A 23,315-nucleotide genomic window follows, 5' to 3' on the forward strand; every position below is an offset into this window, starting at 1 on the left:
GGGTGGAGGGAGATAAAGCAGGCAACTCCTTCTCTGCTGCATGACAGTATTAAACTTATTCTGGTCTGAATGCTGAAGCCACCACTGTGCGTTCCTGTTCTATTGCTCTCCCTACAGTTTGTGGCTGTGGAACCAAGCATGTGACTTTAAACTAGGATTTTTAGCATTTCTGAAATATTATAGGACTATAAGCTTATATGTAAACTATTTCTCAGTTCTCTGACTTTGGGACAGATGATCAAGGCTCAAATTCTGCACTAGGACTAGAACAGTACTGCAGTACTAGGTGGGCTGTGCTGCTAGAGGTGCCATCCATTGGTCAAGATGTTAAACACTGGCCTCTTGTATCCCTTTTAGGTAGATGCTGTAGAGAAAGTTAAAAGCTCCATGTTTTGTGATAAGAGTAGCGGACAATGCCCATGTTCTGTCTCCTGTTCCTTCACCGTCAGTACTTCAAGTATTGAGGGGGATAGCTGTTAACTGTGACATTCTGACCAGATTCTACTTCAGTAATTATATACATCCTACCTAAATTAGCCCGATCTTTGAATTGAATGGATCCTTCACCTGCCTGTCTGAGGTTGTGTGGTAGTTTTGTGGTGAGCTTAGCAGCTGCCATGTATCATCTCACATGGATTAAACGATTCGTACACAATGTAGTCATGGCTAACCAAAGGCTGGTTACAGCCTTCATGGCTATGCTGTACTCTTCTGTGCACTCCAGGTTTGAAAACTCAGAACTCAAGGAATAGCCCCAGCTGGCTTCCTCAAGGCCATCCATTTGGGACTGATATATCAGCCTGTTGTCAATATCGAGACAGCGGGCAAGGGCGTGCTGCACTCTGGGTTCTCACCTCCATAACATTGGTAGGCTGCTCCATTTCCCCTGAGACAAGCTGGCCATGAAAGTATATCAGTAAAAAAGAGTGCAAATATAGGATCTGCTCCTAAAAGATGCAGAGCACCTCCTGTGAGGTGTTAAGCACCATCTGTAAGTTCTGTTAAGGCTAGTGGGAACTGAAGTTGTTGAGCACCTCAGTTGCAGGATCAGACCCGTTAGCTTTAAACAAATGCATAAAATGCTATAGTCTAAGGTCAAGTTTCAATAAATGCATGGAATTTAGCCTCACCAAGAGAGAAACTTTTGCCAACTATTAACACCCTCTCCTAAAAACCAACAATTTGACATATGAGGTTACCAACAACCTGGAGCGCAGGCCACCCTACCACGTCTTTGTCTAAATCTAATATTAATCCAATGAGAATCAGCAATTAAAAGCAACTCAAATTCTGATGCCACATCTACGGCAACCCAAATCTGACTATCATACAAGTCAGAGCTTTTTGCTGACCAAAACCAAAGTTTCCCTGTCACAGAATCTTTTTCAGTAGTCCAAAATCTGAGAATAATTAGCAACATACTGCTCTTGGTAGGTTCTTCACATGTAGCTATGGTCAGTAACTTCTTAAATTGATCCACTCTCCTCTAACCAATCAATCTATGCAGCAGTAACATAAGTAGTTCTGCAAGGCTAAGTTAAACATCCATTATAATGTTTAATTAAATCAACCCTCTTTAGAGGCAGCAGGGCTGTTTCAGTTTGACTTTTGCTTATAAAGCTGAACTGGGAGCATTTCCAACACTCCCAATTTAGTTTCTTAAGTAGGAGTAAAACTTCAAAGCAGACCAGCTGTCTGCAAAGTGTAGCAGCTGGGCTACAAGAGAGAACGAGGAGATGATATTAATGTGATCCGGCATTGACATGTCAATATCTTACAGTGCAATTTGAAGCAAGCACATCACACCTAATTGACACAGTCTGCTGTCTTACTGCATTTTGCAATAAATCTCTCTACATGATATTACATTTACTTCAGCAGTGATCGTCGAGTTTTGTCCTAAATATCTGACTTGTTTACATGCATTGAAGAGAGTTCCTCACTTCAGTTCAATTTTAAATTGTTGATTTTAAATTGTATTTCCAGCTGAAGAATTTTATAAAGAGCTACAAGGAAGGAGCTGCCTCCTCTTTCTCTCGAGCTGTGGAAACAGTGGAAGCCAATGTACGGTGGCAAATGCTTTATAAAGAAGAACTATTCCAGTGGCTAAGAAAATCCCTGCTACACTAATCTCTGTTTCTAACTAACCATTTAATGGGAAGTTGTGCAAGAGGAGGTGCAATACGTGAAAATCTGAGAGCGTTTGACATTGAAATGGTGAAGACAAGATCAGAATTGCAGGGAGTTTTCTTGCACTGGGCTCTTATTAAAACTGTAAAGGAACTCTTGCAAGAAGAGGCGGTCATGAATGCTTGTGAAATCCAGTTCTCAGTGTACATGACCAAACATGATATTAAGTGGTGCATGCAAATGTTACCGTCAGTTTGAAAAAACTTCAAAGAGTATTTTGTGCATGGTTGTATGGTCCCTGCCTGTAGTCCAGCATGCTTACTTGTAATGACCAAGTTTTGTATGTGAATTCCTGTTACATCAAAGATGGGCATTATGCAAAAGCACAAAGACTATCTATGACAATCAGTGTTGCAATGAACAGAAGTAATGGAAAAAAGGAGAGGAAAGTTTGTAGGGCTCCAAACACAGGGGCGGCATGAGATGTAAAGTCATCCTTACATGATAGATGCCAATCATTTCAGCACTCAGATTGTCTCTTAATGATTATAGGGATGCCAACTCATTTTTGAGTTGCCAGTTGTTATATATGCAGTCTCCCCATTTCCGCATTTAAATAAAGTGTACATACATTGAGAGACACCACTCACCTAGTACACTGTAATTTCATAGGCTAATTATATTCACTGCTGATCAGTGAAAAAAAACATTTTAAAGCTCTAATCGTAAATGTATACAATGTTTATGATGAGAACTTTGCATAGCTGCTTGGACAAAATCCATAAACCACCTCCTCTGAGTGATTTTATGAGGCAGTGGTATTCTGGATGTGTTACTCAATCGGTGTAGTAATTACGCAGCTGCTAATGCACAACTATCATAAATACTCATCAAACTCAAATGGATATAGGCAAAAGAGGAGAATAACCTGGATCCATGAACACAAAATTAACCAGTAAAGCTGTCTTGCACATGAAAGGCCAGCCTCTGTTATGATCTAATATAAAAGACAAATAACCTAGATACTCCATGATTGTGTCAGCATTTGAGTGATATTTTCACTCAAATACGCTCTTATCATTTTTGCCAACTCTTTTTTTAATGTTAAATACAGATATATATTTGTAATGGCTTCTGTTAAGAAAACTCTTCTACTTCTATTTCCCTTTTCCTGTGATTCACATAAAGTATTCCAGAATTCTAAACATGAATATGATTTTTTTTCCTCCCAATCCTACAATTTACTGAATTTGCTAGCATTTAATGACATTCTGCACCATTGGTGGCATCTATTGGGAATGAAAACTGATGTTCTCATCTTAGGCCCAAAAATTCTCCCATGCTGTGCAGCATGGAGAAGAGCAGAACCACAGAAAGATCACAGGAAGTGGGTTGTGGTAGTTCAGAGGTGGGGATAGACATAGTATTTCTGCCCCCGCCATTTAACTGTTTCTGGCCTTTCTGCAACATGAGAGGTCAGCTCTCTGCAGCTGGGGGAATGTGGCCACCCAAAGTCGGGAACATTTTACACAGCAGTTCAACTCACAAAATGCAGCATGGTAGTAGTAACTCATCCTCAACCAGTTTTTCACAGATGGGTCACAAGTGGGCACTGTGCAAGGAACCAGCCAATATCAGCATATTGAACTGGCAGACGAGTCCTTGCAGTGGTGTAAGGGGAGAAGAGACTCTCTAATATAGCCCCTTGTTCCTATGGAACTCTGTTCCTCAAGAGCTGATAGCCACATCCCCTGAGTATCCTGCTCTACTACTAACTGTACTGACATGAGTTAATGCAGCAGAACAGCGCCAGCCCGGGAGCTACAGATTTCTACCCTCTCCTTCTGTGTCTAGTGTGACCTTACAAAAGAAGAGGGAGTCCTCTGCTCCTGATAAGCCCTACACATTTTGTGTTGCAGTGTTAACGAGCTTCTGCTTTCCTCCCAGAGACATTTTCATGTCTGTAGAGTGAAATACTCTTTATGTATCTTTTACCTACCTCACAGGGATGTTGTGAGGCTTACTTAATGTTAGTCTAGCACTTCAGTATCCTCTGAGGGAAGGCACTTAAAAGTGCAAAGAGTTGTTGTTATGTGGTTGGCCAGACTCTGCCTCAACACCAGTATGTAGCTGCACTTTTAAAATTTGATGACAAAATACCATGTAGATCTGTCATATCAAAACAAAGCCAGAATATGCTTACCAGAGCCTTTGGCAAGTCCCTTCAAACCTTTGCTGGTCAAAGAGACTACAGGAAGTTAAATGCTTAAACATGAATGGGCTTGGAAATTTCAGTAAAAAGGTGTCCTTTTTTTGATATGCCCAATGATTTGAATATCTCAGATTGCATTCTGCCATCTCGTTGTTCACTTGGTTGTCACTACAGTTTGAACTTGGGACATTTGGGACATATGTAGAAGTTTCTGACCTTTCCAATGATAATGGGCTAATATAAAGAGCAGCCTGACACATTACAAAATAGTGATTTGCTTTTAGTCATGTGAATTCCAGAGTGCAGAGCTGTTTTCATTATTGCTTTTTTAGAAATAGAATTCTAATGGTTTTTAGTCTTTTCTAGTAGGTTACACTAATGCTGGGTGCAAGTATAACATTTTAGTTGCTGTATTTAATATTTTAGTGTATTGAGAGACTGGTCTACCACAAATATCAAGCCCTAGCTATTTGTACTGTACATACCAATTGTTGTATTGCATATAATTATTGTATTATAGTGATGTCATATTACTGCTAGAGTTAAGGTCGAGTTGGCCCTTTCCATTATAAATACCTAATGTTTATTTTTTTAATATTTTGTATTTTGCTGTTTTGCATTGAATCAGGCTTAAATTTAAATGGCTTAAATCAAATAAAACTATAGCTGTTTTCTACAGTACTCAGAAACCCTGCATTTAGGTATGTCTTCAGATTCTTTTCTTTATAAGTTCCAGACAGTGATGTATTAAAGAGCAGCTGATACCTCATGGAAAGCCTTACAAACATTCTTTTTAGGGAAAAAAAACTTTATCTCATTAATTTTTCTCCTTTGTTCCCCTATCCATAACTAGAGACGGGTCTTAGCTCCAAAATTTGGATTGTGATCCAGATTTTGAACATTCTAAACGTCAATGTACTTTTTTTGTTTGTTTCATTCAAATGCAGGTTTTTTGTTTGGTCCATTGTAGCGAGGAGGAATAAACTGCAAAATTTGGAATTACAAGGCAGTTTGGATTCTGAACTCCCCCAAAGCACCAGGGGTGTTTTGATATTGCAATTTAGGCCCACCTCTACCCTTAACACTTGTATGAACTCAGAATCACGTTCTTTATTCTTCTTCTATAGCCAGTGTTTATCCCTTACTGAATAATGTAGGGGATAAATCGACAGTAGACACAAATAGGTGCAACTCCATGATAATAGGATAATTTATTGTATTTGTATAATACCTTCAGGCAGAAAATCTGATGGTTCCTTGATGCCAGTAGAGTTACCCCAACTTATATCAGTAGTGAATTTGGCCCATAATAGTTGGTGGTATCATAATCATTAACATAGCTGCTAATGATGACTAGACTAGAATTATATGAATATTTTCTTCTTAAACCAAGTTTTACCCGTGTTGTTGTTGGTGTATATGAGCATTAGCTTTGCATGATTTTGATGCAGAACTATAGTATTTCATTAACTAGGGCCAGGTACACCTGAAACCTTGTGATCCTTTCAGTGCAACGGTGTGAATTCTAATCCTATAATGGAAGTTGAAGGTGGATTTTGTGTAGTTTTGGGGTTGTGAGTATTTCACACAGTTCTAAGTGTTATACAGAATTGTGACCTCCATCGGTGCCAATAAACTCTTTCACAACAAAGATCCCGATTCATCCAATTAACTCTTTAGTAATAAAGAATATAAGAGAAATAACTATATACATATATATTTACTAAAGCTATTATATACATGAGTCTACAGTCTACAGCCAAGTTTCCCATAAGGTGTCAGCAGCTCTATTTATTTTTCATAGACTATTGCAGATAGGAAGAGCAACATTTTCAAACATGGGTGCCAATATTTTAAACACCTAAATAAAAGTGGCTTTATTTTTCAGACCTGCTGATCACTAACCATTCCCATTGAAATCAAAATGTGGTGAGCAGAGCTCATCGAAAAATTCAAGATTTTCCATGAGAAAAAAGGGACACATTTTTCAGAATTGGTTTTCAATCGGCTCTAGTGGCAAACGCTCAGCATATCTCAGTATTGGTCCAGACTATTGGTCATAGCCACACATCTCACAGTGCAAGTTATGAGCAAGAGGGAGTATAGGGAGTGTTCTCCTGAGCCGGTTGGACACCGGGCCATTCTCCCAGCATTAAGGTAGAGCAGCCTGAGGGCGGATTTAACTTCCATCTACTGCCAATAGCCCGAAAGGCCAGTAAGTGATTGAGAATCACCAGGATGCATGGAAGCTTCAGCCAAGCTCTTTACACTGTCAGCCAGGAGGAGGTTGTCATAAGAACCCCTATGCCAGTTGCATATCACTGGGAGATCTTCTTAAACTAAAATGATGGCTGGAAGTTGACACTAAACAAATTCAGATTGGAAATACACTGTAAATGTTCTAATCAACCACTGGAACAATTTGCCAGGGGTTGTGGTGGATTCCCCATCACTGGCAATTTTAAAATCAAGATTGGGTGTTTTTCTAAAAGATGTCCTATAGGAATTATTTTGGGGAGGTTCTATGGCCTGTGTTATACAGAAGGTCAGACTAGAGGAACACAATGGTCCCTTCTGGCCTGGGAAGCTATGAATCTGTGATCTTCCTGGGGCTTTACATACCATATCTGTTGGTGTGCTTGCACCGCTAGGGAGAATCTGGACCATTTGTTTTAGACATCTAAGGTGGAAAACATTGACCAAAATCTTTGAAAAGGCTTAGATTTCTTTAATGTCTGTTCTTTAAAACTCATTTGAAACAGGTAACATATTTTGAATTTTAAAATACCTGCAAAGAGCCCTATAGTACTACTATTTTTTTTTCAATTTATTTTTTTAAATGTTGAAAATTCACTATTCACTTTCAGGGGACTTTTTCTAACAAAGACCTTAGAATGTTGCCACTGCAAATGTATGAAGGTGCATTGTCATGTCAGAGTGCAAGGAAGCTATGTCAGTGCAAGTTCATGGATCTTTTATTAGGATTGCAATATGTTGGCAAAATTGCAGTTTGTTGGTGCAAGTCTGTGTTATGCCAGTGTCAATGTGGTTCTGTTATAATACATAAAGCTGTAATATTAACATTGCTACAATTGTTAATAAGTTAATTTTCTGTCACTCTTGAAAGCAATACTGACATACAATGAAGGAAACCGTGACTTGTACAAGTATTCCTTGCTGACATGAATACTCCCATTGTAACTAATGAGGAGGTGGAAACTGCTGTGTGTATGGACTACTCACCAGAGTAAAGCTTGTACTATTGCGCCTGAATATTAAGAAAAGTTTTCAAATCAAGTCCATTTTAAAGGAAGGCTGACTCAGCATTCTGAACTTAGTTCCATTGGAATCTTTCCATTGACTTCATTGGATGTAAGATTGGGCCCACAATGACCAGATATTGAAACACGTGGGGGCTGATCAGTGCTTAATTTGTAATGAACGAGCTCTGGGGCTCAAGCAAATTTTTTTACTTTCATGACAGATGCGACTAGCCCAGAGGTGCCGGGACTATGAACTGCCAAGCCTAGAGGTACTGGGGCTCAGCCCTGGCAAGCCCTGGCACAAATTAAACACTGGGTCTGATCCTGTGAAACCTCAGTCAATAGAACTGATTTCAATGAAACGACCCGCTTGAATGAGGATTACTGGATTAAGTGATTACTGGATCAGATCCATTGTCCTCTGCCAGAGGGCAACTCTTAGAATATATTTTGTGAACAGTGAAACAGGTGCTAAATTGCCAAGTAATGCACCTGAACAAACTGTCACTGATTGTGCACAATTTGCATTAGAGAGTAACAACATATTGGTAAAGAACACTCTTAGGAGTAACATTCCTAGAGTTGAACAACCCTCTGGCACACATTATTTGTGCAGCAATACAAAGCCACAAACAGATAGAGCTAGGGAGCCCTATTGCAGCCATTACTCAAAATGTCATTGACTGCATTGTTGGGATTTGCCTTACATCGGTATTATGGTAAAGGCGTGGTTTTTTAAACGATCTATAGAACGTACTGTGGTGCATAGAAACAACCCAGGAGCAAATGCCAATACCCAGCTCTCTGCCATGCATCTTTGTAAATCCTTGTTAATTTCTGCCATTTTTTAATGTATATTTCTGTAACCAAACTGATAATAGACATATATGGGGCCAGATCTTCGGCTGGCATACTCTGCGGCAGTGCCACTGAGCACCAGCTGAGGATCTAGCCCATTGTTTTCAGGAGAGCCACGTGAAAATGATGTACGCTCCATTCCAATAGCACATATTAGATTGATGTTTGGTTTTGCTTTTCATGTTGCTATTGGTTATAACACCCCACTGATTCAGTATGATAAAGTTTTATATTATGTTCTGAGAACTGCAGAATATTGTAATGTGAAGAGGGTAGCTGCTACTCGCTCCTATTACTGCAAGTTCCAGTCTTTAGCAACAACCAGGCTTCCTGATGTAAGAAACTACGTGAAAAAATATTCTGATCAGTCTCTCCAACTAAAATATCATTGTAACTGCATAGAACTACCCTGTACAAAGACAGCTTTATTGTCTATGTAAATGTAACTTTGCTATGTTGTTTTTATGTTTAAGGGGCAATAGGCTTTGGTGTGGATGAGAACATTGTCACCTTATAAAACCAGAGAGTATTATCACTCATCAAATATTGTGCTGAAGATATTCAATTTCTCTATTTTTCCAGGATAAAAACATATATGTAAAACACTGTTACCTGAAAACTAATTATTTGTTCAAAATATACACATAGATGACATAAGTTGATTATAACACTATAACTAAAGGCTTCCTAACAAATCACATTATTTTCCTAAAAGACTCTACATGTGATATCCTTTGACATCACAAGTAGAGGGGGAAAGTACTACAGCTACCAAGGCTGGTTATAGTGGATGAGTTAGTCTATTAATTCTGTCGCCGCTTTAGACTGATTCTAAATGTTGTAATTTAAAAACAACTGCAGGATCAGGCTCTTGGTGGCCATCCCTGAAAATATATTTATATTTACAGTTCATACGTAAATATTCCAGTTCAGCCAAGCAATTAAGCACATGCATTAGTCTCTTTAAATATGAGTTGAAGACTCCAATTCAGCTAAGCTCTTCAGCACTTATATAATGTTAAGCCTCTGTTTAAATGTTTTAAGCCCTGATTCAGGAAGGTTCTTAAGCATGTGAGCAGTCCCAGGGATTTTATTGGGACTACTCACATGCTTAAAGTTAGAGAGACAAGGTGGGTGAGGTAATATCTTGTATTGGACCAACTTCTGTTATGAGAGACACAAACTTTGGAGCCACACCAGAGCTCTTCTACACTGCATACATGCTTAAAGTTATGGATGTACATAAGTACCTTGCTGAATCAGAGACTTTCTGAAAAGGGACAGACAACCATATGCTAAACGTTAACTATGTACTTAAGCATTGTGCTGAAAAGAATAATTTTCCTTATACTGGCCTAAAGGCGTGACTTCAATCCTCTTTTACATAATGGCATATAATGTTGTATATTGGAAAATCTTAATTGCTTCTCAAAGCTAAGTTAGTAAGTTTACAGTTGTCAAGTTTAACAAGTTTTTGTTCTCTTTTGTTTCTCTCATCATCCTAGGATTTGGGAGTGACAGTGGATCCATACTTACAATATTAGTAAATACAGGATGTCACTGAGCAATTTAAAGCATTAACCAAATAAAATATATGTGTTGTGTTATAGTTTACCTGAAAAAAGTGTTTTTCTATTATATGCCTTTAAAAACTACTTCATAAATATTGAACCAATATGTATTCAGTGTGAAAGTTTTATTCCATTCTAACCAAGGACTGACTAAATGGATTTTTCTAAATGAGAAGCTTTATCTTCTGTATTTTAAGCAGAACAAATTTGAATTTTGTCTCTGATAATAAAATTTTGTACAGTAATGTGTAATTCATCACTGTCTTAATTTTCTGACATGTGGAGACAAGGCTAAGATAAATAATACTCTTGGCCTTTTGATTGTGTTCCCATTTTCACTTGAGATAACAGCTTAATAATGCTGAGTGGATACACTGAAGAGCCCTACAAAAGAGAAAAGCATATGAGAAAAAACATTTGACAAAACAAGATGCAGAGACTAGCACAAAAGAGAAATATATTTATAACAAAATCAGAAGTTCTTGGTGCAAAATATTCTCTCACTTTACACACCCTAAGTCACTGTGGGTGAAACTAAGAACAGAATTTCTCTATACTAGTATACTTCTCTAATTAATCAAAATACTCCTCGTTGTTTTTTCTCTAATTATGTACATTTTGAATAAATGAAAAAAATTATAGTATATATATACATTGCTTATAGTGATTTCAATTGGAATGCAATTCAAATGGCTTTTTAATAGGGTTCTTGAATGCAGCAGACTCTCCTTTTCCCTTTTTTAAGAACAGTTTCAACAACAATGGGATGTGAAATATATGCAGTTATTTACTAATAGGGTCCAAGCCCATTCCCATTGAAGTCAATTGGAACTTTCTCATTGATTTCATTGGAAGTAGGAGCCAAGCCCATGATGGTCAGCATGTATGTTTCAATGTCAGCTTTATTTATTTTACGTAACTAGCAAATATGTTTTCAATTAGTTGTACTTGGACTGTGACAAGGTCCCTCACCAAAGGCTGTTAAGCAAACTAAGCAGTCATGACATAAGAGGGAAGGTCCTCTCAGAGATCAGTAACTGGTTAAAAAATAGGAAACCAAAGGATAGGAATAAATGGTCAGTTTTCATAGTGGAGAGAGCAGGGTCCCCCAAGAATCTGGATGGGGACCTGTGCTGTTCAATATATTCATAAATGATATGGAAAATGGAGTGAACAGTCAGTTGCCAAAATTGGCAGATGATACAAAATTACTCAAGATAGTTAAGTCCAAATCTGTCTGAAGAGTTACAAAAGGGATCCTGCTAAATTGGGTGACTGGGCAACAAAATGGCAGATGAAATTCAGTGTTGATAAGTGTGTCGGAGAAAAACACAGTTCTCACTCTTTGGTTGGTTGCAGCAAAGTCAGATACTTTATTCTCAAGCAATTGCATAGAGGGAGAGAGTGCACTGGGACACAGGGGTTCCCCCCTTCTAGGCAGCTCTCTCTCCAGGTAAACAATTACAGCAAGCATTTATACCTTTGTTACAGACAATAATGAGCAACAGCTGCATTTTGTTTATACATAGGTCATCCTGATTACTTATTTTTCTCATTTATTTAGACTTTAGTCTACATTTCATCTTATCTACACAAGGTCGCAACAACTTCTCACACAGTCCTTTCCCCATTGGCCTCACACAATCCTCGCTTCTATAAATCTCACATTATTAGGGTTACAGCTAGCCTGACTCTTGCTCACAGAAGAGACTGCATTGAAATCCCCTTCCAATCCCTGTCAGGCCTTGCTCTACTTCCACAAGTGCAACGTAATGCCCATTGGGGAAAAATAATCCCAACTATACATACAAAATAAAGGGGTCTAAATTACCTGTTACCACTCAAGAAAGAGATCTCGGAGTCAAACTGACAGCTCTCTGAAAGCATCCACTAAATGTGCAGTGGCAGTCAAAAAAGTGAACAATAAGGAAAGGAATAGTGATAAACAGAAAATATCATAATGCCATTATAAAAATCCATGGTACGCCCACACCTTTTACACTGCATATAGTTCTGGTCAATCCATCTCAAAAAAGATACATTAGTAAAAGGTGCAGAGAAGGGCAACAAAAATAATTAGGGGGTATGGAATAGCTTCCATATGAGAAGAGATCAAAAAGACTAGGACTATCCGTCTTAGAAAAGAGACGACTAAGGCGGAAATATGATAAAGAACTATCAAATCATGAATGGTGTAGGGAAGTGTTATTTACCCCTTCACATAACACAAGAACTAGGGCTCACCTGATTAAATTAATAGGCAGCAGGTTTAAAAGAAACAAAGGAAGTATTTCTACACACAACCCACAGTCAACCTATGGAACTCATTGCCATGCCAAAAGTACAACTGGGTTCAAAAAAGAATTAGGTAAGTTCATGTGGGATAGGTCCATCAAGAGCTATTAGCCAAGATGGTCAGGGATGCAATCCCCATGCATTTGCTGTATGGTTTAATCTGCTGGTTGGTTGCAAGGGAACTTTTTAAGCACCCTCCCACCCCTGCCCCAATCCTACAAAAGCACTGTAAATTGTAGTCAATAGGACTAATCACTTGAGCAAAGTTCCACACATACTTAAGTGCTTTGCAGAATTGGGGCCTAAATGAATATTTTGTAGTAACCTGGCCTGTGGTGTGTTAGGTTACCATGCAGGAGACCGAAACTCAAGAGTCACCTTGGGATGCCTAATGCGTGGGCTGATATGGTTGAGAATAGTATGTATAAGGAATGGAGATCCTGAAATTTGTATAGTAAGGGATGGAGAGCCTACTGCCGTAATGCCAAGACCATCTCCTTTAGCAGTCCTATTTAGGATAGGTAAAGATTTTGTCCTGTCTAGAAAGCTCTTTTAGGCCCTGATTCAGCAAAGTACTTAAGCACATGCCACACGTCACCTATGTGAGTTGTCCCATTCAGGATGACACATGTTTAAAGTTAGAGAGATGCTTAAATATTGCTGAATCAGGATTTCAGTATGTTTCCATTCTATTTAAGCACATCTGTAAGATAACAGCAGAACATAGATAGGTTATGCAGACATGGGATGAAGTCCTAGCCCTACTGAAGTCAATAGAAACTTTGCGTTTGACTTCGGGGGGGTGAGGAGGGGGCAGGTTAAGCCTACGATGTACTTGGGTCACTGTGGTGTAGGGACAATCCAGCCACGCCTCCCTTTCCCTGGCTGCAATCCCTAAACTGACCATCAGGGGAAGTGGCATAGGAGCAGCTATGGATACCCACTGCCACTGGAGGATCCTTGTGTAGAGGGTAAATCTCAAAGGGACAGGACCTACTGCCCATAAGGGAGCTGTGCACTAGGGGACTTGCAGAAAACTATTACTGTGGATGGCTGGAGCTGACCCCTTAATTTCATTCTTACTGAAGATCCTGTTACAGGAGTATTAAAGCAGCCCAATTAAGCTGGTGCGCACAGTAAGCACTGCTGAGAGCAGTGGTTGGGCTGGGAGACAGCGAGAGCGGGTCTTTCTGAAATTCTGATGCCAGCCTGTCTCCGAAGCAAACTTCAAAAAGAAAATGCTCATTTCCTTCCCAGCCTAGCCACTGCAGTTGGCAGCATTTTGCTAGGTAGCTGGGCTGCTTTAAAATTGATTATTTTCATCTGAAACTGAATGGAGAGCTGGTTATTTGTTCTCATTTCAATGTGTTCAGCAAGAACAGAGCTTTAAAGGAACCCAGTGGCTTACAACACACAACTGCTGCATTGAAAACAAGTGGGAGGGAGGAGAAGCAACAGCCTTTCAGTTAAAATTAATGTTTCGAGTATTTATTTGCTAAGAGCCTCTTTAAATCATGGGGAATATAAGTATATTTTTTTGCTATCTTTAACGTCCTGTTTCCTCTTTTTCATGGCCATCGTTTTTTATATACTAGATAGCCATTAAGGCTTTGATCCTTCAAGCTGGACATCTGCACCCAAGCAGAGTCCCATTGACTTCAAAAGCACTCTGTGTGCTGTAGGGGGTCAGCCTGCATGGATCAGCTTGCAGGAACGGGGCCTAGATAAAATGGGGTGAGCCAATAGATGGGCTGGTGATGCTCCCAGGCTTCCCCAAGACTCCAAACACAGGCCTCAGCAAGAGGGCCTGACTCGTCAATCAGATCATGGCTTTGAAGAAGCAGTATCCAAAGTGCTATATTTCGATGAGAGTGAGCCATGTTTTGTGTGAGGTGCCTAGTTGAGTGTGTGTACACAATCCTCAGAGGACTGTCAGAAAGCTCAATATCTAATGGTTTTGGAATTGCAAGAACGGATTAAGTGTGATTGCCAAAAATGAAAGCTTCATTGAATATAAGCTTAGCTAATACTGTGGGGTATTTAGAACTGTATTTTTTGAGTTGGGAAAAAATGTCTTTTCTGCTGGGGCCACAGCCTCTTACATGGAAGCCGAATCTGCTCGATGATTAAAAGGGGAGAGGACATCTTGGTAAAACTTCTTGTTGTGTGCTGTGTTGGAGGCTGATGGTGAATTATAGAACTTTCGTTCTGCTGAAACTAGTCCGTACAGTACAGAGGGTGACTCCTAAACCCATGTGCAGTGTGTGAATGAACACAAACTTTGGAACGTTTGGAGCAGTCCTACAAGGCGGTATCATACAGGACCATCAGCAATCATGTGGGAATTTAAAACATCAAGCACACCAGGGCAGTGGAGTCCATAAGGGCTTGATTCTGTAAGATACTGAGCTCACTGACCCTGATCCAGGAAAGCACTTAAGCATGTGCTTAACTTCAAGCACATAAGTAGTCTTGTTGAAGTCAATGAAGCCACTCATGTGGTGAAGTCAAGCATATGCCTAAGTGTTTAGTGGGAATGGAGCCAGAGTGCACAGCATCTTGCAAGATCAAACCCTAGTATAACAGCCTCATTTTGCAGTATATTGAACATGATGTTGATTATTCATTCCACAACTACAGCTTCACTTTAAAGAATGTCTTTCTGCTCCTTGAACTTTCTCAGGAATCACTTTTGTCTGTTATACTGATCATCATCTTTGACCTGCTCATTGTGGAAGGTTAAGAAAAAGAAAGAGGCGGAGGAGGGGGAGGATAATGAGATGCTATTGCATGACATGTCTATTACAGTAATTCATTTCATACAGCACAGAACCCTTGCCAGTGATAAATGCATGTTACTGATGCAATTCTGAGTTGTATCTTGAACTTTTCAACAATAAAGCTGCCAAAGGGCTGCAACAACCATAAGTGAAAATGGGAGAAAATTCCTTCAAAGGAATGAAATAACTTATGAGTATAATTCAAATAAAAGGTGGGTTTTTTTTAAAGATGGGCTTTTTGATTCACTAATTATTTGGTGTCAATACCAGAAAAAATACAATAGGTTTTGATTGCATCAACTGTATAGACACTTGGATTAGTTCATTTGTTTTCATCCTGGTCTACTGCATTGTTTAGGTGAATTGCTACACTCCATCCCCTTTTTATGGTGATGAAAATAAGCATGTTATAATTAATTTTTGGTGTGAACCAAAGTGGATTTTACATATAGACACATTGGGCCAGAACCCCAGATAGTGTAAATCAATCTAGCTACATTACCTTCAATTAAGCTACACTGATTTACACTAGCTGATGATCTGACCCATTGTATTCTATGGTGTAATAACATAGAAATATAATATAATATCACAGAAATGTAGGGGTGGAAGAACCTTAAGAAATCAGCTAATCACACACCCCCTAGGATGACACAGGAACAAGTATACCTAGACCATCCCTAACAGGTGTTTGTCCAACCTGTTCTTAAAAACCTCCAATGACGGGGATTCCACAACCCCCCTTTGTAACATATACCTGTCCCAAAGAAGGTTCTTGAATCCCCAGTCCTGACAAACTTAAATGAGTAAATTAACCGTTATACCATCTAAAAATGTGTATGTTCCAATTTCCAGCTATAAAAGTCCCACTCAGGGCAAAGGATTTTAAATTGTATCCACTGAAACCAACGGGATAAAAGAGAGCCCTTGCAGTGAGTTAAGAACATACCTCCAAGAATCTTCATTGACCATTGATTATGAGTTAAATAAAACCTACACGCTTTGACATGCATTCTTCCTCCTCGTGTTCATCACCATTGACATAAGTTATTTCTGGTTAGGATAATTCTTGGATGATATTCAACACCAACCTCAGCAGGGTTGCAGAGTATGCTATCATGTGGGCACTTCTGAAAGATCCCTAACCTCTATTGACCTAGGGTCTTAGGATACAAAGCTTTGTTCGGGTTTCATCATGTGCAACCTCCAGGCTTTTTTCTTTTCTCTTTATTTTAATATAGTGTTAACTGCAAGCTGTACTCTATATCCAGACTACTTGTACCATATTAAAATTAATGAATTGCTTAGGAAATCTCTTGCTTCAACAAAGCTTAATTCACAGAATTCAGTAGCAGATAAATGGTTGACTCAGGAATTTCTGTTCTTTGTAAATCTCCTTATCATAGAAGGTATTTTTCAGTAACTCACAGTTAAGTTTGGTGAAAAACAGCTAAGTAAAAATTAAAGAAAAGGTTCAGGATCCTGTTCATAAAAATTATCTGTATCTCTGTCTCTACATAATTTATTTCTATATGACCTTACCTTGCACTGAAATGTCAAAGGTTTATCTGGGTTTTGCCCTTTGCTAGATTTGTGTGCTCAATATATGGCACCAAATTAAAAGGGGAACATAAGTAATTAATTTAGCCTCAGTGATTTTCTATGGAGCCTACATGCTCAAAATGAGTCATGTCATAAAAAAGTGAAAGGTGAAAGCCACTGTTTTAAAATTGTGTGCAACTGCAATTGCAATTACAATTTCCAAAGCATTTCACTTGTGTTCAATTATTGTGTTTCCTAATAGGATGCAAACTGTTGCTATGGATTTTAAGCATCTAAGTAATTTGTTTAGACTATAAAAGGAGAGGAGTGTAATGCTTCCTTCCTGCATACATTCTACTCACAATATATTTGCATACATTCTACTCATATATATTTGCTGGCCATATACATATCTGAAGGGGGGGAAAGGTAGAAAATATCATTTGTACCTCTTTTAAAAAGCTAAACTGAATGATGAGAGAGGAGACGTTTTCCTAAAGTTAGAGGTTAAAACATATATCAGGCCTGGTTCTCCAGGAATGTAACTCAGTTGTCATCAGTGGAGTTACTGCTAATTTACACCGGTGTGAGAAGAGACTTCGTTCTTTATAGCTCAGTGGGAAACAAGTGTGCTGAAAGTATTGATTTGATTAACGCACTGCCCTGTTCTTTGTGGGAGGAATTAGAGAGATTTGTAGAGTTGCATCAGAACAGTACAATACACTGTTTTCAACCAGCATCAGTCATAGGAAGAGTCCCATGAAGTGCTTTATATACAGAAGTAGGAGAGAATACTTTACTGTGTTGCATACCCAGAGGAAGCATGATCCATATGGTGGAATCCTAACATGGACTCAAATAGAGAGGAAGGAAAAACAATTGAGAGCAGGTAGGAAGGATAATGTTGAAATATGAATGTAGTAGAGATATGGGATGGGAACTATGAATATGGTGAATGAATTTCAATAGTTGGCTAATGTAAACAGGAAGTTTTCAGACATGATCTGAAGAGGGCTATGAATCACTTGGAACAATAATTTCATATCCTATGAATGAAAGTAACCAAGGAAATTCACCTGGGAAAGGTGATTAGAGCATTCTCCATTAGTGCCCCAGTAATGTGTAGAAACAGGGACTTGGCTCTGACAAGGTAATCAGCAAACAAGGGGGAGTCGCATAAGGTATTTTCTCTGAAGATTTGTCATTGATATAAATGTTAGCATGATTGGGCTGTGCCTGCATGTGTGTCAGAGGTGGTTGAATCATTTTTTAACAAGACAGAAGAGGTCTAATAATAATAGAGTTAATGATAGCAGTTATATAAGAGATCTGGTGGGGAGGAAGGAGATGACAGTTCTATCCTATCCTAGTCTTTTTGTTTTTATACCACCCTCATCACTGTATTATCTGAGCCCATTCCAGTAGTGCATTAAATGACATGATTATCATCTGTTACATGAGGTTTGTTATTTCATTCTCTCCTCATGGAGAGAACTGTGTATGCAGTGTATTGTTTTGTTTTGGTAGCATTTTGGTTTTGAGGATTTTTTAAATGCACATACTGTTATGTATCAGAGGGGTAGCCGTGTTAGTCTGAATCTGTAAAAAGCAACAGAGGGTCCTGTGGCACCTTTAAGACTAACAGAAGTATTGAAGCATAAGCTTTCGTGGGTGAATGCCCACTTCATCAGACGCAAGTAATGAAAATGTCCAGAGGCAGGTATAAATCAGTATGGAGATAACGAGGTTAGTTCAATCAGGGAGGGTGAGGTGCTCTGCTAGCAGTTGAGGTGTGAACACCAAGGGAGGAGAAACTGCTTCTTTAGTTGGATAGCCATTCACAGTCTTTGTTTAATCCTGATCTGATGGTGTCAAATTTGCAAATGAACTGGAGCTCAGCAGTTTCTCTTTGGAGTCTGATCCTGAAGTTTTTTTGCTGTAAGATGGCTACCTTTACATCTGCTACTGTGTGGCTGGGGAGGTTGAAGTGTTCTCCTACAGGTTTTTGTATATTGCCATTCCTGATATCTGACTTGTGTCCATTTATCCTCTTGCGTAGTGACTGTCCAGTTTGGCCAATGTACATAGCAGAGGGGCATTGCTGGCACATGATGGCATATATAACATTGGTGGACGTGCAGGTGAATGAGCCGGTGTTATGTGTTTGTTAGAGAAGGTAACATTGAAAAAGTGCAGCTTGCCCTTGGAGCAGAGAGTGGGGAGGTCTATAGTGGTCCTTATTTCCTGTGGGAGTTCATTGCACAGTCTGGGACCAGTCCTGAGAAAGTTCTCTCATGCACCTTATGGTAAAAAATTCCATTGTGCAAGAGGAATGGAGTTGTCAACCAGGGTCCTCACTCTAGAGCATTTTAGTTGCCCTTCTCTGAACCTTTTCTGATGCCAGTATATCTTTTTTTGAGATGAGGAGACCACATCTGTACGCAGTATTCAAGATGTGGGCGTACCATGGATTTATATAAGGGCAATAAGATATTCTACGTCTTATTTTCTATCCCCTTTTTAATGATTCCTAACGTCCTGTTTGCTTTTTTTGGCTGCTGCTGCAAATGTGTGGACGTCTTCAGAGAACTATCCACGATGACTCCAAGATCTCTTTCCTGATTAATTGTAGCTCAATTAGCCCCCATCATATTGTATGTATAGTTGGGATTATTTTTTCCAATGTGCATTACTTTACATTTATCCACATTAAATTTCATTTGCCATTTTGTTGCCCAATCACTTAGTTTTGTGAGATCTTTTTGAAGTTCGTCACAGTCTGCTTTGGTCTTAACTATCTTGAGCAGTTTAGTATCGTCGCAAACTTTGCCACCTCACTGTTTACCCCTTTCTCCAGATCATTTATGAATAAGTTGAATAGGATTGATCCTAGGACTGACCCTTGGGGAACACCACTAGTTACCCCTCTCCATTCTGAAAATTTACCATTTATTCCTACCCTTTGTCCCCTGTCTTTTAACCATTTCTCAATCCATGAAGGGATCTTCTCTCTTATCCCATGACAACTTAATTTATGCAAGAGCCTTTGGTGAGGGACCTTGTCAAAGGCTTTCTGGAAATCTAAGTACACTATGTCCACTGGATCCCCCTTGTCCACATGTTTGTTGACCCCTTCGAAGAACTCTAATAGATTAGTAAGACTTGATTTCCCTTTACCATGTTGATTTTTGCCCAACAATTTATGTTCTTCTATGTGTCTGACAACTTTATTCTTTACTATTGTTTCAACTAATTTATCCGGTACTGACGTTAGACTTACCGGTCTGTAATCATCCATTGACAGCAGAATTCTTCACCCAGATATCATCATCCATGACAAACCTCATGTGACAGATGACAATCAGTGCCACTAAAGTTGTTTCCATCCCATGTCCTGGCCTGAATCCAGATAGCACCATATTTAGAATATTAGTTTCAAACGGATGAGGTAGTGGTTGACCTTTGGCTAGGTTTTCTTTGAGCTTGGTCAGGAATGGAAGGTATGACATTGGGTGCTAGTTGGCTAGAACTGATGTATCCAGGGTGGGTTTATTCAGTGTTGGTTGCACTATTGCATGGTTTAAGAAAAAAGGGAAGAGTTCTTCCCTAGTTATTCAATTCATGAGTGGCACCAGGTGTTCATGACTCTCTTTTGCCAGCCAGTGAAGGCCTGGGCCAAATTCAAGGTCATGGGTCAAGAGTCCTTTGGGGTGTCCAGTACTTCTTCATGAGTGAATGTACTGACCTCTGGGACTGGACACAGGTTGTTTGTTGGTAGATATAGCTGAGGTAGACTATGCTGCTATGCATGGACTGGTAGAGGATCCAGTTGGGAAGTGATTTTCTTTTGGTGACTGGAATGCTTATGAGGTTGGTTAGGAGAGAGGAGGCTTACTGAGTTGCAGGTATCTGGAAGAAGAATGAAGGCCCTGAAAGCCTTGAATGAAAGCCTTGAAACATAAATGGATTGATGTATCATTTTAATCTGTGCAAGGGAGTGCATAGCAAACCACTCATTGCTCAGTGGGGAAGATTATCAAGGGGGAAGTATGGAGGTGGAACAGTAGAGTAGAGAGTCAATAGTCTAGAAATTATAGATAAAAGCCAGGTATTTCCTGTGATCATAAAAGAACAGCTTTAGGCTTCATAACACACACACACTTGAAACCACCATTAGAGACATAGCATATGAGTTTATAGAAGCTATAACAGAAAACTAGGTAAAAACAAATGTTACCTGCTACTGAGCTTCAGAAATGAAAGTTGTTCAGATACAATGATGGTGGGTACTTAGATAGACAGACAGATACTGGCTATTACTACCCCATAAGTCTAACTTCTATCATTAGCAAACTAAGGAACAAATGTTAAGAAAAAAATTATCACTAAACTTCTGGAGGATAATGAAACCATTAGCAATAAGCAGTGTGAATTTACAAAGTGCAGCTCTTGCTAGACAAACTTGATTGCTTTTTTTGATAGAATTGCAAAATTAGTGGATGAATGGAAAGCAATAACTGTAATATATTTGAGTTTTAATAAAGCATTTGACAGTGTATCTCAAAATTAATTCAAATTGGCTTGGATATGAACATAGTCACATGGCATGAAACTGGCTTATATATGAGCATAGGCAAATGGAATCAAAACTGCCTGAAGAACTCTTAACAAAGGATAATTGTAAATGGCAGTGTATAGAGTTTGGATGAGGTATCTATTGGGTACCTGTGGTAAGTTGAGTTTTACTATCTTCATTAATGATCTCCAGTAAAGGGAGGAATAAACAGCCTATTAATGAAATTTGCAGTGAGAGGGAGTTGTTCCCAATGAAGACAGAAAAAAAAAATAAAGGAGCATAGAGAGATTAGAAACAGACAGAAAATAAAATAAGATTCAACTTGTACAAATGCAGTATAATTCACCTGGGAAAAGTCAATCAGAAACTCAGTTATTCAATAGAATGGAGAAACCTAAACAACATTAATGCTGAACAATCTAGGGGAGGTAGTAGAGCAAATCAGATGAGTTTGCAATGAGTTATGGCAGCAAAATAAGCTCCTTTTGGGCATCATACACTGAGGACCACATCAAAGAGCAGGAAAGTAATAATCCTTCTCCATTGGTTCTGGTTTGATCACAACTGGAGCAATGCATTCTGTTTCTCATTCTCAGAAAGGCATTATCGAACAAGAGGGAATTAGAGAAGAGACACAAAAATAGGTTCCAGTCTGGAAAGTCCTTGTGAGTTGATCTCTCATTGACTTCACTGACTTCCAAGTCCACAGAGCTTGTAAAATGGCATCTCCAGTGAACTATGAACAAAAATTAAGAATTTATATGTATATGTTGATATGTATGTATGTTTAACAACAGTGCCCTGGCTTACATTACAATGATTTAATGTCTATTTGGCTGTCTTAATACCATTTAGCATCTGGAAAGCCAGCACCAGGGGAGCGGCCAGCTCTCCGCAATCCAACTGCAAGTGCTCCACTGACCAAATTTGAGAATCTCTGTGCTAGCAAAGGCAATGTCAGCGAGCAATCCTGCACTTGCAGTGGAATAGATTAAATGTCCCAATGGGTCTTTAATGTCTCTAATTTGCATCTGAAGAAGTGAGGTTCTTACCCACGAAAGCTTATGCTCATAATACTTCTGTTAGTCTTAAAGGTGCCACAGGACCCTCTGTTGCTTTTTACAGATTCAGACTAACACGGCTACCTCTCTAATTTTCCAGGAATCTGTGATGTTGAAGAATGTTTTAGGAACACAGAGCACATTCACTCTTTGTATCTAGAAGGTGTATGCTGAAAGGGATTGCACTACTGCCATATGCTGTAATGTGAAAATGGATTATGCCCACAAGGATGTAATACTTTGCATGCTCAAATCAGGTAACAGGACTGAGCCCATGGTGTAGTCACAAAAAAATCATGCTATCATTATAGATGTAAGCAGGGCACACAATGCAATTAATGAGCGTTACATGCACATCAAAACCAGAACGTATCCCCTTCCCAACCTCAGGTATCCCATCTCATGTGATGAGAAATTTTAGACACTCATTCTGCAGCACTATTTGAGAATGGTAGCTGTCAAAAAGGATGGTTTGGGGGTAAGTAATATTAATCAGAAATTATTGTGTCAGTTAATTTTAATTTATAACCTTCTTTTTCTTGTTTTATGTGATTATGGCTATCCCTTGGAAAACTCTTAAGTGGTTCTGATTTCTAATCCTCAAACTTTCTCAGAAACACATTATAACAATGTTCAAAAACTCACCCTCTGGTAGCAGAAAGCACTTTTGGCATCTTAAAAATGAGATTTTGATGCATAGATAAATCTAGTGGCACATTACAATACTGCCCTCTGAAAGTGTGAAAGATATTCCTGGCTTTCTGCATATTACATAACATAGCCATTAAATGCAGATTATCTTTCAAAGGAGAGGCAGAGATTAATGAGTCAAACCAAAATGATGAATTCAATGAGCTCGATCAACAAGAAATATTGGAGCTAGATTATTCAAACACAATTTTAAGGAGAGTGGCAATGCACATAAGCATACATTATTATATTAAAGTATTTGTATTGTAGTCTACTTTTTCAAACATACATTACATAGACAGTACAGATGTAATTTTTAAAACCATTCCCTAGCCAC

At 38.9% G+C, this 23,315-nt stretch overlaps 1 protein-coding gene across 1 annotated transcript in view; it reads left to right on the forward strand.

Moving 5' to 3' along the window:
• The window catches only part of TRHDE (thyrotropin releasing hormone degrading enzyme), a 310,867-nt gene extending 300,588 nt beyond the window's left edge, over nucleotides 1-10,279 (forward strand). Inside the window, exon 19 of the mRNA XM_005305099.5 lies at nucleotides 1,987-10,279. Within this exon, the coding sequence (XP_005305156.2) occupies nucleotides 1,987-2,130 (144 nt within the window). The 3' untranslated portion in view covers nucleotides 2,131-10,279. The remainder of the gene's footprint in view (nucleotides 1-1,986) is intronic.
• The last annotated feature ends 13,036 nt before the right edge of the window (nucleotides 10,280-23,315 follow it).

This window comes from Chrysemys picta, chromosome 1 (genome assembly GCF_011386835.1).
Source record: "Chrysemys picta bellii isolate R12L10 chromosome 1, ASM1138683v2, whole genome shotgun sequence".
In the NCBI taxonomy this organism is placed as follows: domain Eukaryota; kingdom Metazoa; phylum Chordata; order Testudines; family Emydidae; genus Chrysemys; species Chrysemys picta.